We start from the raw sequence: 17,941 nt of genomic DNA, 5'->3' as shown, positions 1-17,941 counted from the left end.
TCTAAGTTACCTGCAATGAGAATATTAAATAATGTATATATAATGTAAATAATGTATACAGGGTAGGCCATTTTAATCTTTCCACTAAAATTTCTCAAAATCCAAAAGTTTAAGACAAAAATGTTTCAGATAAAAGTTGTATGGTTTCAAGGGGGACATGAGATGGTGTCATTGATTTGACCTTGAATAGCCATTTGAAGAAAAATTATCTAACTGCTTATTGCAATTTTCATATTTTTTTTAAAGGCAACTATGTGTTTTCTTTACACCAAATGATTCATCTCATTATTTTGTGCATAATAGTATTAAGGTATGATAATCGACAAATGAATATTTCCCAAGATATTTTGTATTTTATGTCAAAATACTGCAAATTTGCAGCCTTAATAACTTGAAAAATACTTAATAAAAAAATATTTTATTGTAGTGTTTTGGAAAGATCTCGAAGTCAGCTACAAAAGTATGCAAGAAAAAATATAGTGTTCCATTTAAGAAATTGAAGTTGATCTTCACGTAACCTTCAAATAGCTATTCAAGGTCAAATCAATGACACCATCTCATGTCCCCCTTGAAATTATACAACTTTTATCTGAAACATTTTTGTCTTAAACTTTCGGATTTTGAGAAATTTTAGTGGAAAAATTAAAATGGCCTACCCTGTATATAATGTACATAATGTATATGTAATGTAAATAATGTATATATAATGTAAATATATTAATAAAAATTATAACATATTAATATTATATTAAAAAAATATTTATATTTATTAATATTTATAAAAAAATATACTATAAACTTAAATAATTATACAGAATTGAAAGATATGATCACCTTTTGGTAATAATACAAGTTTCTTTACTTCAGGTACCAATTTATGCACGTTTTCTTGATCTTCCGGCTCTTCTTCTTCATCTTCCGTTTGCTCTATTTCTTCTTCCAACTCTTCATCTTCCTCTTCCTCCTCCTCCTTCTCCTTCTCCACCCCCTCCTCCACCTCCTCTTCATCTTCCGAAATCATGTTTATTTCTTCGTCGATTTCCTCCTCCTGTTCTCGCTCCTCTACGACCACGTTTTCATTTGCCACGTCATCTAATATTCATTAGTCATATATTATTAGTATTTCACATAATTAAAAAATCTTTTGTACTGATATACCACTGTAGTATTTTTCTTACTTACTTTCAAATGGAGTAAATATGTCCGCCTCATCGAACGGACTTACATCGCGAACCCGCACTTTTCCACGTCATTGTCACTTTCGGCTAAATCAATAACTGGATGTTCCAGCTACGGCATTAACACGATGCGTGCACGGCCTGGAACGTATAACATTTTTATTAAAAAATTTTTTGTTTAATATTATGTTTTCTAACAGCACAATATAATTTATGATATATATATAAAACTAAGAAATCACCAGTTGATAATTAAAAATGGTAATAATTTCATCAACCATATCTGACTATAAATAATATTTATTAAAACTTTACGACGTTTTGGCCATGGGTTTCGGCCCTTATGAAGTACTATAAATAATTAATATATAAATAAACTGATAATATTACAGATTAATACGAATTAGGTGCTTAACTATTAATATACCAACCTACATAATACCGCCTTATTATAACAAACACTACTTTTTTGATCTTAGGTCATGACGTGATGTAATGTCATGATAATGTGTTACGAACTAACTATATTAATGTGTCAATACGGAACTATTTATATATATACTCAATTACTAGATCAGACTAAACGACCTTTATTAATTTTTCGTAGACATTGTTTAGATTGTCAGTATTTTTTTGTAAGTTAATATTATTGTCAAATTTCTTGATGAAAAACATCTCCGCTATTTCTCGTTTTCTGACATATTTTTCACGGTGTGAAATTTCGGGCGAAGACCAATCGAAATCATGTCGCATATTAATTTTATGATTAGTAATGACCGAAAAATTATTACTATGTACCTTGATGTTATTGAAATGTTTCTTTACACGTATGCCTAATTGTCGTTTAATTTGACCTATATATGATGCAGGACAATTTTCACAATTAATTCTATACACTACTTCTGTTTTTTCTTTTAAAGGTATAGGGTCTTTTACACGTTTAATTAATGAAGTCAATTTCTTTGGTATACTGTAACCGCTTTGCATACCCGTAGTTTGTAATAATCTCGCCAAGTCATCGCTAAGTTCTTTGGCATAAGGTAATTTTATAATATGATCAAATTTCGCACTATCTGAATTATGGTTATCGTTAATATAATGATCGTTGTTTCGTGTACTAACAATAAGTAATTTTAATCTGTTTTTTACAAACTCATTGACAATGTCCAAACGGAAACGAGAAATAGCGGAGATGTTTTTCATCAAGGAATTTGACAACAATATTAACTTACAAAAAGATACTGACAATCTAAACAATGTCTACGAAAAATTAATAAAAGTCATTTAGTCTGATCTAGTGATTGAGTATATAAATAGTTCTGTATTGGCACATTAATATAGTTAGTTATAATAAAGCAGTATTATGTAGATTGGTATATTAATAGTTAAGCACCTAATTCGTATCATTTTGTAATATTATCAATTTAATTACATATTAATTGTTTATAACATTTGATAAGGGCCGAAACCCACGACCGAAACGTCGTAGAAAAGTTTTAATAAATATTACTTATAGCCAGATATGGTTGATGAAATTATTACCATTTTTAAATACATGTTATTAAAATTGTAGCGCCTCTGGTGATTTCTCGCCGCCACGCACCCGAACCCTTACCTTTTCGAGGGCTAGCCGAGCGGGAAAATTTACCGTCGCGATCTCTCTCTCCCGTAACGACGTTCGCGTTACCACTTTTGACGATACGTCCTAGAGGATAAAATTTAGCGTTCTGGTAATTAGCATTATTGAGAGACGGTGCGGCTGCCGCACCTGGCGCCCAACTCAGTTAAAAATTTCGAGAATCGAGCAGAGAGATTGTGCCAAAGGGAAACCGGCGTTAGTAAGAGGACGTTTCCTCCTTACTTCACAATTCACAAATTTGCTGCGAATTTCGCGCGGTCGGTTACAGTGTATAAATACAATACATTATAAAGAAAGGTGTAATAATTACCATGCTCGAACTAGTCATTATGTTAAACAATAATGTAATATGTAATTTTGAGACAAAATTCAAAACATCAGGCTGGCCGTTGAAAGATTCTACGTACATCTGGTTCTTTTTCTTCTTCTTCTTTTTTGTTGGCGGGAACTATATAAGCTATATAATACACCATTTTTAGACAATTTTGACGATTTAGACTTTTATATTTGTTGCTTCTTCAATATTCTTGGGCCTATTGAATGAGGAGTTATATTTTGACTCCAGTTCGTTTCGTTAGCCCGGCGGGTAGGGCAATAGAAATACCCGCAGTAAGGAATGCTTGTGGTAAAAGTCCACTAAAATCCAATAAATCCAGAAGCGTCTGACTCATACTGAGCGGCTTTCTGGTCTGCGTCTGATTTCCAGAGGAACGGCAGTAAAAACCACCTGGCAGAAGGTATAAACTACTAAATCATTATAATGCAATGGATAAAACGACAGGAAATATTACCCCAGGTGGCAGACCAGTATTACTGGAAAATCCACCCTCTCAAGAGGTCGGCTCTATGGATTCTGGGGAGAGCCAACTATTGCAGCCTAATGACCCCTTTAAAAAAAGCTCTAGGTTATTGAGATCACCATCCTTAAAATCTTTGAGCAATATTATAAAAAATTCTTCAGCAATCAGCTCTGGAATGGAGATAGACAGCGAACAACATGAGAGGGAACAACACCTCAACTATTATAAAGAATGGAAAAAAGAAACGATGATTAGAAAATCGCTAGAGAAAACAGTAAACAAACTGCAACAACAGCTGAATGAATTGAGCTCAGAGCTGAGAAAGCTGAAATCGGAGGGAGTGAGTACGCCACAGAGTACTATCAATAATATCAATTACGAAACTGATGAGGAAGAGTTAGCTAAAGAGACAGAATGGATTAGAATTAAAAATAAAAATAAGAAAAGAAAGTTAAACACATCTCTTACTCCCCCTCAACTAATAAAAAAACTTACGGGGACACCAACAGAAACAGAGACAAAAATAAAAAAGACATCATTACCACCACCAATTATGATGGATGATATTCAAAACTATGATGAATTTTATAATATTATTAAGAAAGACATAGCAGAAAATGACTTCCAAGTAAAAGTTATGAATAAAAATAATATTAAAATTAATGCAAAAAATAGTGATGCCTACCGACAATTAGTTAATATTCTAAAAACTAATAACCTCAGCTTTCACTCGTATGAAAATAAACAGATAAGACCCATACGTGTTATGGTTAAAAATCTACATCATTCTAGCAAGGAAGAAAACATAATAGCGGACTTGACAAGACAAGGGTTTAAAGTTCAAAATGTAGTTAACAAACAAAGCTGGAAAAGGAAAGAACCATTAGATATGTTTGTGTTATCCTTCGACACAGAAGAAGATATTAACAAAATCTTCCAAATCAGCAATATTATGAATTGTAAAGTGGAAATTCAACCACTTAAAACAAATAAATTGATACCGCAATGCAAAAAGTGTCAAGCGTACGGACATACCCAACAATATTGCAACAGAGAACCAAGATGCGTTAAATGTGCTGGAAAACATTATTTTAAAGAATGTAAGAAAAAAGATAATGAGTTACCAAAATGTGTTCATTGTGGAGAAAATCATCCAGCCAACTATAGAGGATGCATGGTAGCAAAGGAGATGCAAAGACTTAAAAATAAAAATACTAAAAGCATTAATACTCAAAAATCATCAGAAAAAATAAATTATAAAATAATACCAAATAAAGATAAAAATTCCAGAAAACAAACATTTCAACCACAACCAAAAAATACGCGAAAAACCTACTCCCAGATTGTTAAGGATGATGATGATAATATCAATGATACTCTTAAGATCATCCTACAAAAATTAGATAAACAACAAACCCAATTCAGTGAATATAATGAGCGTTTAAAAATACTAGAAAAGTGCACTAAGGGAGCAATCCCTAAATCAAAGAAAAATGGCTAACTCCCTAAGAATACTATCATGGAATGCAAACGGACTATTAAAACATCAACATGAACTACAAGCATTCCTAGACATAAATAAAATTGATGTGTGCCTTATATCAGAAACGCACTTCACTAAACAAACATACATAAAACTAAGAAACTATAAATTCTATCATGCCCTACATCCTGATAATTCAGCTAAGGGTGGAAGTGGAATTATAATTAAAGAAAACATCTACCATAATGAAGAATCAAAAATCGAAACAGAAGAAATTCAGGTAATGGCGGTTAACATTAAAACAAAAAAATGTACTATAACAATAGCAAGTGTGTATAGTCCGCCAAAACATGCAATCAAGAAGAAGCAATACATGGAAGTATTTAAAAATATCGGAAATAGATTCATCATTGGTGGAGACTTCAATGCAAAACATACGTATTGGGGATCAAGGCTGATAACCACTAAAGGAAAAGAACTTCTTAATGCAATAAAAGAATATAAATGTGAACCTCTTTCAACTGGAAAACCGACTTACTGGCCCACTGATCCAGCTAAGATTCCCGATTTAATTGATTTTTTCATAATTAAAAACGTTTCATGCAATTACCTACATATTGAAGATTACCAAGATATGAATTCGGACCACTCTCCTATCATGCTAACACTAAGTGAAAATATCATTCAAAAAGCGAATAATCCAGTTCTTACCAACACAAAGACAGACTGGGCAAACTTCAGAAGAAGCTTAGAAGAAAAAATTAAACTAGCAGTACCCTTACAAACAAAAGAACAATTGGACTCGGAAGTAGAGAAATTTGTTATTAATATTCAGCAAGCAGCATGGAAGAATACCCCTGAAATCAAAAAGAGGCTAAAAGGCAATAACTATCCACGAGAAATTAGAGAGTTACTTGCAGAAAAACGAAAAGCAAGAAGAAAATGGCACCAAACTAGAGCTCCACAAGACAAAACTATATTAAATAGTCTCAGAAATAAATATTTTTAATTAATTTTTCGTTTCGTTTCCTTGGCTCTATTGCCCGGCTTAGAAGGCAGCATACTTATATTCTTTATATTGAGAGCCGATAAAAATATTTATTTCTGAATTTATTCACGCCTGGGCTAATCACGGCGGTATTTACTAACATCTACTTAAAAGGCAAATGAAAAATATGGGATCGAAAGGGTCTGAATAGCTTAGTTGGTAAGAGCAGTCGCCCGGAAAGTGAAAGACGCGGGTTCGATTCCCGCTTCAGCGACTTTTCGGACCTATATTTTTCTCGCTTATTTCTCCATATGTAAGTTTCGAAATTAATTTATATGTGGAACTTTGGGATCTCAAATTGAGATACAGTTCCGTTTAATTAATTTTTCGTTTCGTTTCCTTGGCTCTATTGCCCGGCTTAGAAGGCAGCATACTTATATTCTATATTAAATAATCTCACGTCGCAACTGAGAAATACAATTAAACAATTTAAAAATGACTCTGTAAGTGCCTACCTGAGAGAATTGACAAGTGATAAAAATACAGATTACTCACTGTGGAAAACAACTAAAAAACTCAAGAGACCCATCATGCAAGTTCCGCCGATTAAAAACACAGATGGAAGCTGGGCTAGAAACAATGAACAAAAAGCAATAAGATTCGCAGAACATCTAGAATCTATATTCCAACCCAATATAGGAGAGGATAATGATACAATCAATACAATCAATACAAAAATAAATCAGGACAATGAAGCAATCCCCTCAACATTGCTCTGCTGACGGCAATTGTATTGATTCCATCAAAATAGTTATTTCGGATAACAAAGAAATCGCAATAACGAAAGTAGATATTAAATTTGAAGTATTCCACAAATTAGTGGTACATCGGAAACAATTTCCATTGTCTCTCAGTTATGGAATAACTATACACAAAAGTCAAAGAATTACATGTAACAATGCAATGATGGATTTAGGAACGACTGTATTCAGTGATGGTCAAGCCTATGTAGGTTTGTCACAAGTAAGTAAATTGGAAGGCCTACATTTGATAAATTTCAATCCAGCATCAGTTAAAGCAAACTCGAGAGCCATTGTAGAATATAATCGACTGAGATCTATATTCAAATCTGAACTGCCACAAATCAATCCGTCCGAGAAAAAGGTTGTGAAAATGTACGATCGTCGATGGGCTATCCCTAATATCATTGATGATGTGCAGAATTATGATTGTGAAGAACCAGAAAGTATAGTTACGTGGAAAATATATGGCCTTTGCAATAACGATGCTGTTTCGTGTTACGCTAATGTAATATTACAATGTGCGTTTCATTGCGTACGTATTAGGCAACAAATACTGAAAAATAAAGCATCGAATGCATTGACTGATGCCATCTGCGCGTATGGTGAACGTAAATATTGCAACATTCAAGCGGTTAGAAGATCTGTCGGAAAACGCTTCGAAGAACAAACACAACAAGATGTTTCAGAATTTTTTACGGCTCTAAAATGTCGACGTATTCCGACATCAATGATGTATTAGAACTCGAATTAAAGCACGTAACATGTTGCTCGAATGTCAAATGTAATTAGAATGTAACTGGAACAAAAGCTGGAATGTAAGCTGGAAAGCAGTAGTTTGTTAATATTACCTATACATTCGACATTAAAAAGGAAAAAAGGTGTCACTCTACAAAGTTTAATTAATGTAGAATTTTCTAAATGGGAAACGGCAATTGTAACGAATGTAAGGGTACCGTGTTGAAAAAGAAAACCGTAATCGAATCAACTTTATCCGTCGTAGTAATACAGCTCAATATATATACTTTTGAAAACGGTGCTTCTAAAAAAATTATCAACAATCGGATTACCGCCGTGCCGACGAGTAATATCACGATTAATAAAAAAAAGTACAAGGTAATAAGCGCTATATTTCACGAAGGTGAAGAAATGAATCGTGGTCACTACACGTGTATGATGAGAGCTGACACAAAATCGGAATGGTATTACTCTAATGATATGGAAGTGTTCAAGAAAAAATGGCCCAAAGGAGCACAAAGGGCATACATATTGTTCTTAGAACAGATTAAATAATGGCGCTGTATAAAGCCTGCCGTAAGCGCCGAAATAAAACATCGGCTGTTCTGGCGCTGTATAAAGGCTGCCGTAAACGCTACATTAACACATCAACTGTTCTAGTGTTCTAGAATTTTGCAGATTAACATTAAAAAGTTAGTTTAAGTTACTAAATGTATCAAAATGCAGTTGAATAATTAAAACAAATGTATTTTGACAGTTTAAAATTAATATTATGATTTTTAAGAACTAAGATTAAAAAATGATTTTAAGTTATTTTAAATTATTGAATGTATTAAAATACATGTGAATAATTAAAACAAATAAATTTAGAAAGTTTTAAGTTAAAAATGAAAGATTTTAGTTACTTTGGGGAAAAACCCTTATTGCATAATAAAACAGCAAAATACATTTTGGGATATAAAACACATGTATTTAGAATATTAGAATGTAAGTAGAATATTTGTATGTTAATGTTATCGCCGGGTTCGGGTTTTCTGAATGAAACTTTGCACTTGGTGTCGAATCGTAACTTTATTTCTTTTTCGATTAGCACAAGAACGCTATGTACAAGAGTGTTCTCTTTTCGCTCTCTCGATTGAGACTGCTGTGAGTACAGCGCGAGTTTTGGAGCGCGCGTAGGGCGCGTTATCGTGATTGGATCCCTTAAAGTAAGGCGAGATACTTCGGCCTATTAGGCGCGAGTGATCACGAGGCTATCACGCTGTTTTTCAAATTCCATCGCAATACAATCATCCTTGAAAAGGATATTTAAACATTCTCAACGGTTTGCTCCGAAAATAAAAAAAAAAATATATATATATATTACCGTATTTCTCAACATACCGCCCGCTTTGCATTCGGGACGAATGCGAAATAAATTAGTAATCAAGAATGAGAGCAAGCCTTGGAGAATGGTTGTTACATGAAAGAATACAAACAAGGACGAATCGCGCAAAGGTATTCGTCTCGAAATTACATTAAATTTCATTACTCAACGTATTGGACTTATCTAAATGATCATCGACGGGAAGTCGACAGACTTGCGTGATTGGTCGCTTCAAGGTAGACTGGGCGGTACGAACGGTGACAACCCGCACGTGTCCGTCAGACCCCGGATGAGTCTGCGTCACCCGCGCTAGGTCCCACTTACTCGGTGGGAGCAGCGGGTTTTTTATTATTACTAAGTCGCCCGTCGCGAGGTCTGGCATATGCTTGCGCCATTTATGGCGTTGTTGAATCGAATGCAAGTAATCTTGCGACCAAGCACGCCAAACTGTCTCTAGCATGGCGTGAACGTTCTGCCATCGTGAGCGTCTACTCGCGTCGATCGCAAGTGTCGATTCCTCCGGAACGGCTACAAGCGGCCGTCCTATCAAGAAGTGACCCGGAGTGAGCGCCGACACGTCACTCGGGTCATCGCTGAGCGCAGCGATGAGTCGCGAGTTTAGGCAAGCTTCGATCTTGCACAAAAGCGTAGCGAGTTCAGCCCGCGATAGAGTATGAGACCCAACGGCTCGCTTCAAGTGCGTCTTGAAGCTCTTGACCTCGGCCTCCCAAAGACCGCCGAAGTGCGGAGCAGCGGAGGGAATGAAGTGCCAGGCCACTCCGTCATTGGCGATCGCGCTCTGTAAATCAGGATCTCCGATAACGGAGGCAAAGTGTCTCGTAAGTTCGGAGTCGGCACCACGAAAATTGGTGCCGTTGTCGCTATAGAGATGACGAGGTGATCCTCGCCGACTGGCAAATCGATGAAAGGCGGCTAGAAAACTGGGCGTGGAGTAATCTTCCACCATCTCGAGGTGGATCGCTTTAGTGGCGAGGCAAACGAACAGAGCAATATACACCTTCCGAGCACGTTGTCCTCGACCTACGAAGGAAGTTACGTGGAGAGGGCCAGCGTAATCCACTCCGCAGTGAGTAAACGGAGCGGAAGGAGTGACTCGAGCCGCGGGGAGGTCTCCCATGTACTGAGTAGACAATCGAGCGGAGTGTCGCGCGCAAATGACACATTTCCGAAGATGCGCCTTTACGGAGTTGCGGCCGCTTAAAAGCCAAAACCGCTGACGCAGTGTGCGCAGTACCAGTTGCACTCCTCCGTGGAGAGTGACTCCGTGGATAATCGGGTGTCGCTCGTCATAACCGAGCGCTGAGTTTTTCAACCGCCCGCCAAGGCGGATTAAACAGTCTGTTCCCAGGAAAGGATTCAGTCCACGCAGAGGGCTTGAGTGTGGCAGAGTTCTTTTATTTTTTAATGATCGCAATTCTCGCTCGAAGAAATTCCGTTGTAAATAGTTAAACCAGAATATCTCCGCCTTCCTGAGCTCGTCGGCGCTCAGAAAGGCGGGAAGATCGTGGCGAGAATCACCTTTTCCTCTTGTTCGTAGTACGAATCTGTAAACGTAGGCGGTTACTCGGATGAGCTTCGTCCAGCGGGAGAACTTGCTTGGAAGTTCCCACTCAGCGGACTCTTGTACGTGGAGCGTCACATATTTTTTCCTCTCCGTCGACACTTGCAATTCGGTTGTAGAATCGAACGGAGTAGAAATGTCAAGAGTTGGCCAGGAAGTCGGTGGCTGATGAAGCCATCGAGGGCCAGTCCACCATAACGGGTGGACAACTAGTTCGGAAGCGGACAAACCGCGCGAGGCGCAATCTGCCGGATTGTCGCCTGAAGGGACGTGATTCCAGCGAGCGGAAGCCAGAGTCGTTTGCACTTCCGACACGCGGTTGGCAACATAAGTATTCCATTTAGATGGATGTTGACGAAGCCACGCAAGGGCGATGGTAGAATCCGTCCATCCGTAGACAGGAATCGGGGGCAAAGCCAGGGCGGTCAAGGTCCATTTGATTAAGCGACTGAGCAAGACGACGGCGTTCAATTCTAATCGCGGTATGCTCACGGTCTTGATCGGCGCGACTTTAGTTTTAGCGGCCAACAAGCTGATTTGAAATCTGGTCGGCGCGTGAATAACGCGAATGTATATTACGCCCGCATAAGCTCGATTTGATGCGTCCGCGAACCCGTGTATTTCTAACGCGAGATTCTCGCAATGTTTACCGGTCCAACGAGGTATCCAAACAAGATTTAACGATTGCAAGTCCCTGGAGTAACTCTCCCATCGTTCGCGTAACTCGTCAGGGAGAGGCGTATCCCAGTCGTACTTGAGAAGCCATAACTCTTGTAACAGAATTTTAGAGGTTACAACGAACGGAGCCGCCCAACCGAGCGGGTCGTACAACTTAGCCGTGAAAGAGAGAATTGAGCGCTTCGTTGGATTGACCGTTTTCGGCGGTGTGACTACGAATTGAAACGAGTCGTCCTGCGAGTGCCACGAAAGACCTAGGACCTTGAGAGTATCCTCTTTTACTAACAAGTGATTTTTCACTTCCGGCTGATGAGCCGAGAGCCCCTGAAGAAGGGAGAGGGAGTTGGATGCCCATTTACGGAGCTGAAATCCACCCTTTCTTAGTATTTCCACCAGTTGTATACGAGCCTCAATTAACGAGGCCTCGTCGTCCGCGCCGAAAAGCGCGTCGTCCACATAAAAGGACTCGCGCAGAATTGAAACGGCAGCGGGATAGAGAGCTCCTTCAATGGAGAGCTGCCTCAGGACTCTCATCGCAAGGTACGGGGCTGGGGCCAGCCCGTACGTCACCGTGAGAAGTCGGTAGCGTTCGATCGGCGAGTCAGCCGACGAACGCCAAAGAATCCTCTGAAAGTCCGTGTCAGACGGATGCACGAGGATCTGGCGGAACATCTGAGCAATATCCGCAGTGTAGACCAGGCGCCACTGCCGCCAGCGCAACAGTATCGCGGGAAGGTCTTGTTGCAACCTCGGACCGATCAACAGATGATCGTTGAGAGAGGAGTTGTTGCTCGTGTTGCAAGAGGCGTTGAAAACAACGCGTAAGTTAGTGGTACAGCTCGAATCACGCAAGACAGGGTGATGCGATATGTATACGGGTTTGAACTCGGAATGCTCAGAGTCCTCCACCTTTGTCATATGCCCGAGAGAGCGATATTCTTTTAAAAACTCATTATACTGAGCTTGAAGCTCAGGTTGACGTCGTAACCTGCTCTCCATTTTATAGTACAGCGAAGTTGTAATTGATAAAGAATCACCGATTTCTATCGGGAGATCATGCTTAAATGGCAATCGGACGGTATAACGTCCCTGCGAATTCCGGTAATGATTCGCAACAAAGTGAGCTTCGCACCTCTCCTCCTCTTCAGTGAGGGGTAAAGGGTGAGGAATTTCCTCCTCTTCCCAGAATTTCTGGAGAAGCAAGTGGATGTCCTGATTAGACACGCAGTTCAATACGGAGGCTTCAGCAGAAGCGGTGGACCTACTAGTCGTAGGGCCAGAGAGTACCCAACCAAGAGCGGTCAATTGAGCGGTCGGAGTACCGATAGGACCTTGACGGATATCGCGCAGCAAAAGTGAGCCGTAAAGGTCAGCACCGATCAATAAGTGAATTTGGTGGTGACTCGAAGGATCAGGATCCGCAAAGGAGAGACCCTGTAAATGTGGCCACGTTTCGAACGGCTGAACTTGCGACGCGGCATACGAAGTAATGCGTTGATATACGTAAGCTTCCAGAGGAAAGCTCGGATCAGCTTTCGAACGCGGGGTTAATCGAAGCGTTAATCGTGACTTAGCAGTACCGGTGAATTTTTCGCCGAAACATTTAATTTGCAAATTGGCTCGTTGCCGTTTAGTGCGCAAAGCTTGTGAAAGCGACTCCGAGATAAAACTGAAAGTAGATCCTTGATCCAGCAGCGCACGTACTTTCAAACATCGACCCTCTTCTGTGTGGAGGTCGACCCACGCCGTGGCCAAAAGAACGTTGGGAGGTCGATCGAGCGAGGGTGGTACTGTCTGGACGCTCGCAACTGGCGGTACCTTCGGCGGAACTAGCAAGTCGTTAGAGACGCTCGAGGCGGACTCAGAGGTAGTCGCCGCGGAAGCCTCTGTACTGACAGAGGCGCCATAATACGCGGAATGCAACAGTGTATGATGCATGCGACTACACTGTCTGCATCGAAATTTACTCGGGCATTTCGTCGGAAAGTGCCCGGGCTTTAAGCAATTAAAACAAATCTTATGTTGACGGGCAAAAGCACAACGCTGTGAAGCAGATTTTTTAATAAACGTTTCGCATCTCGCAACTGGATGCTCGCCGGAGCAGCAAATACATTTGGCGACGGTCACGCTATTGACTGACGAACGCGGCTTATCGTGCTTCGCGGAGCCGGCGTCTGTGCTCGCATCCGAAAAGTCAGATAGTCCGCGAATGCGAAGCGTTAAGAATTCACTGAGTTCCTGATAAGTAGGGAGCTCGTCGCGTTTCGTTCGCTTCAGATTCCACTCTGTACGCGGTTTCGCGCTAAACTTTTGCGTGATTATATATATAAGAACGTCGTCCCATTGCTCTACCGGACGACCGAGGTTATTTAACGCGGCTAATGATGCAGACACTGTGTCGCGTAACTTGCGAAGATCGCTTACATTTTCGGATCTCATCACCGGAAAATTAAAAAATGCATGCAGATGCGAGTAAATTAACGCTTGTTTATCATCGTACTCGTTTGTTAGCAATTGCCAGGCCGACTCATAATTTGCATCCGAAATCTTTAAATTATTAATTAACAGTGAAGCATCTCCCGTTACGCTCGTTTTTAAATAATGAAATTTCTGGGAATTTGAAAGAGCGTCGTTGTTTGCTACGAGAGACTCGAAAATATTGCGAAAGTTTTCCCAATCAGTTAATTTACCGGCAAACTTCGGGAGCGTGATGCGTGGCAATTGAAAACAATGATTGTTAGGTTCGCGAACGGAGGAATCAAGACTACGATCGTTAAGCGCGATTTGAGTTGGTGTAAATCGACTTATCGTTTCATGAAGGAGATCGGCCACATCGTTGTAGACATCCTCAGCTGCGAGAAACTCGTCCTTCTCGAAGTACGATAAGGCCTTCTTCTGCTCCGGCGTTGCCATCTGAAGAAGCTTGACGTGGAGGGAGCGGCAAGCGCCCCAGATTTCCTCCGCAGTGGCAAGACGATATCGCGTTTTGGCGAGGGTCACGTTCGGCTTGGCTAGCCTTTTGAAATTGACGAGGACTCTTTTAAGCGAGCTAATATTTTCACTCTGCTCGATGAGCAGATCGTTCACGGTGGTCGACATCATAGTCTCGATGCCGAATATGTGAGCTATTATTTTATCACTCACGGGAGCAGAAGGCGCGCGCGGCTGCTCGGCGAGGAAAAATTCCTCGGCTCGAAGCGGGAGCGTGAGAGAAAGAGTTAATTTTTAGCGCAATTTGGCGTCCTCACGACGGCTGTTAGTGGCTATCCTTGTCACTTAGAGCAAAGTACACATAATGGTGCGGTGGTGATAGCAAAACGCGTTTTAGCGAAGTCACACTTGAAATCACGCACCTTTATTGTAGTTTAAGAATGTCGAGATTCGACGAAAGTTGACAAGAGTCAAGGAGAGAAGCAGGAGGCGGGCGCTTTATAGTTGCGCGCACGACGTCCTGCGCCTGGTACTGCAGGCATGCAGAAAGTTTCTTAAATTAATGCCCAGGAATTGTTTTGATTCACTGGCTCGTAGCGCGTGATAGCGGCTCACAATTAATGAGAGTCACCTTTAAACGATGAGAGTCACAGTGTGTAACGACTTGCTAAGCGCGTGATTGCGGCGCGCGCGCGGGTTACTTGCAACAATGTTCACTGTCACCCGCGGTGTTAGAGAATTCCATCACTGGCACGTGATCGCGGCACCGGAGATGAGAGTCACTGGGCACGGGTAGCGGAGTACACGTGCAGTTGCTATTCTCGAACGGCATTTAACTGCCGTCCGAAGGGCAAAATTGCAAAGCGCGTGATAGCGGCGCTTGTACTGCAAAAATGTTGGTCTTTGGGAGAGTGCCGCAGCAAGAGAGAGATAGAGAGAGAGAGCGCGCGTCGGAACGCGCGGCGTTGCGCTGTCTCTCTCGCTCCACGCGTCGTCGTGAGAGAGCGAGAGAGAGAGAGAGAGACTGTCTCTGAGCGCGCGACAGCTGGTCGTGTAGCGCGGTCTCACTCTCGCACACAGAGCTCCGCAACGAACGAGAACGCGTTAAACGTCCGATCACAAAGGCTTCCGGAACACTGGGAAATTGTCCGAAACTCTCGGGTTGATTCACGCGTGATTGAAAACAAGGTCGCAGTTTCATCCGATTAATTTCACGAATCCGGCTCGAAGGACCAATTTTGTATGTTAATGTTATCGCCGGGTTCGGGTTTTTTGAATGAAACTTTGCACTTGGTGTCGAATCGTAACTTTATTTCTTTTTCGATTAGCACAAGAACGCTATGTACAAGAGTGTTCTCTTTTCGCTCTCTCGATTGAGACTGCTGTGAGTACAGCGCGAGTTTTGGAGCGCGCGTAGGGCACGTTATCGTGATTGGATCCCTTAAAGTAAGGCGAGATACTTCGGCCTATTAGGCGCGAGTGATCACGAGGCTATCACGCTGTTTTTTAAATTCCATCGCGATACAATCATCCTTGAAAAGGATATTCAAACATTCTCAACGGTTTGTTCCGAAAATAAAAAAAAAATATATATATATATTACCATTTCTCAACAATATTAATTTAATCTTTGCAAGGAAAAAACGAGTATGACTCTTTCTGGATTAAATTAGCGGGTTAAAATAGCGGGAAATATATTTTAAGCAGACCCAAAGTAGTTTTAGTTTGGAATATTAAGTTTTATAGATTAATTGGTAATTTATTACGTTGGGCAAACCAAAAGAAAATTACGTACTAGACTAAAGGAGCATATAAGTAACATTAAATTTGATTCTTCTAAGCATTCGGTGGTCTCGGAACATATTATCGATAAAAAGCATGCTTTTGATTGGGATAACGTCAAAATACTTGATATTGAATTTAACTACTACAAAAGACTTATCTCGGAGATGATACACATAAAAGAACAAAAACTTGGTATAAATAATAATACAGACACTGAATTGCTCAACAACGCTTATTTTGACATTCTAGAAGAAATAGGAAATCGTTAGACTTATTATAATATTTGTTTTTTTGTGACTTGACACCTATATATTCAACTTTTTAAACTACGCGACATACATTCAAGTAATACATTCAGCAAAAATTGGAGTCATGGTCATATTTCTTTATTTGGACACAACTGTAAGCAACAATTAGCTAATTTTTTAATTTTTAATTCCTAATTTTTTACACATACATAAGTCAATTGACTTTATACTTTAAAAAATTTTATAAATTTAGTTCATAACATCTTAAAAAACTTGGGGAGGATGGACAAGTTTATTGCCGGACTAACAGCCTTTCGCCGACCAACGAAGAGCGGTTGGTTTAGAGCAATTTCGAAGCGCCACTCTGAGTTATTAATAATAATTTTAAAATAATATGGATTAATCGGATTAGTTATATGATTTTGCACTCAGTGTGGACTGTTCGTGTCGAGCTATGCTTGATGATTTAAATTTAATGTCAATGTATTTCGCTTTTTAATCTTGACATCAGTTTTTAATTTACTTGACATTATATAGCAACTTAGTATTAGAATTTTTATTTTAAAATTTATTTAATTATCATAACGATTACTGCGCACTGAAGAAGACCTAGTACAGGTCAAAACGTTTGGTTTTGTCAAATTTAAAAAAAAATTTTTTTCTAAGAATTAATAAAAATTTTTTGTGCTTGTTACACAGGGCCTAATAATATTTAATAATTTATCATTGTGTTTGTTTACATACGAGCTTAAGCACTGTTAGAGTTTAGTTGATTTTGTATGGTAATTGTTATTGTAGTAATTTATTGTGTATGTTAAATCATTTTATGTTAAGTCCGAAAAAGTCAATGTTTAGTTTAAACAATTGAATAAATGATTGATTTGATTTTGTAGCTTAAGTTATTTTTAGTAATAGTCAGGCCGTAAATAAGATAATTCAAAAATCATATAAAAGCAGAAATAAAGAAAAAAAAATTATTATAATAAAATAAATAGAACCGCAAAAATAATATTAGTAGTAATTAAAATTAACTAGCATGTAAGATTGTAAATATCTTGTATTATAATAAGTTAAGAATAAAATAGAAACTCTTGTTGAGCATAGCATACAATAACCGCGAGCGCGCAAGGCGCTGAGTGGCCAGCGGGCCACTGGTGGGGCAACGTAAAGCGATTGGCTGGTAGGTCAAGAGCGGGGCGAGCCCGAGACGGGTATATAAACCGACACCGCAAGGAGTTGAGAGCTTTTTGCGAGAAAAAGGTCGAAGAGATCCGCGAAAACTCAAATCGGGTTCTTTGTAATAAAGCGGTCATTCAGATCGTCAAAGACTCAACCGTGAGGCTTTAGCTAATAAACGGTCAACAAGATCTGCTAAAGCTCAATAAGAGTTTCTTTCTATTCATAAGGAAAACTCGATTAACAAATAAAACTCAGACGGAAACGTACCATTAACGCGGAAGCACAAAACCACTGTACGCGCAACGCGACATTAAAAAGTGTACAATTTTGCGATAGAAACACTGTGCGTGAAAACGAATAAACTAAATAGTTATTCAACTATAGAAAGTGAGAAATTACTTACCCGTGATTATCCCACGACGAACCGATCCTGAGTATCCTCGAGGTTCATAGCGGCGAAGCGGAAGTTTCCTGTGTCCCACGGTGACCTAAAAAGGGAAAAGAGAGACTAACGTTAGCAGCGGAAAAGATCCCGACAAAGGAACT

General features: G+C 39.5%; 1 protein-coding gene across 1 annotated transcript; it reads right to left on the bottom strand.

Annotated features, from left to right (window-relative positions):
* Positions 1–9,143: 9,143 nt before the first annotated feature.
* On the bottom strand, positions 9,144–14,351 carry LOC114936372 (uncharacterized). Its single transcript, XM_085489429.1, has one exon. It carries the CDS (start codon positions 14,349–14,351, stop codon positions 9,144–9,146), a length of 5,208 nt encoding a protein of 1,735 aa, XP_085345555.1.
* Between the last annotated feature and the right edge of the window lie 3,590 nt (positions 14,352–17,941).

The sequence above is a fragment of the Nylanderia fulva genome, unplaced genomic scaffold, assembly GCF_048542155.1.
Source record: "Nylanderia fulva isolate GAGA-0341 unplaced genomic scaffold, ASM4854215v1 Scaffold83, whole genome shotgun sequence".
NCBI classification, from domain to species: Eukaryota; Metazoa; Arthropoda; class Insecta; order Hymenoptera; family Formicidae; genus Nylanderia; species Nylanderia fulva.
The sequence above is the reverse complement of the archived record's forward strand: the minus strand, read 5'-3'. Positions and strand labels throughout refer to the sequence as shown.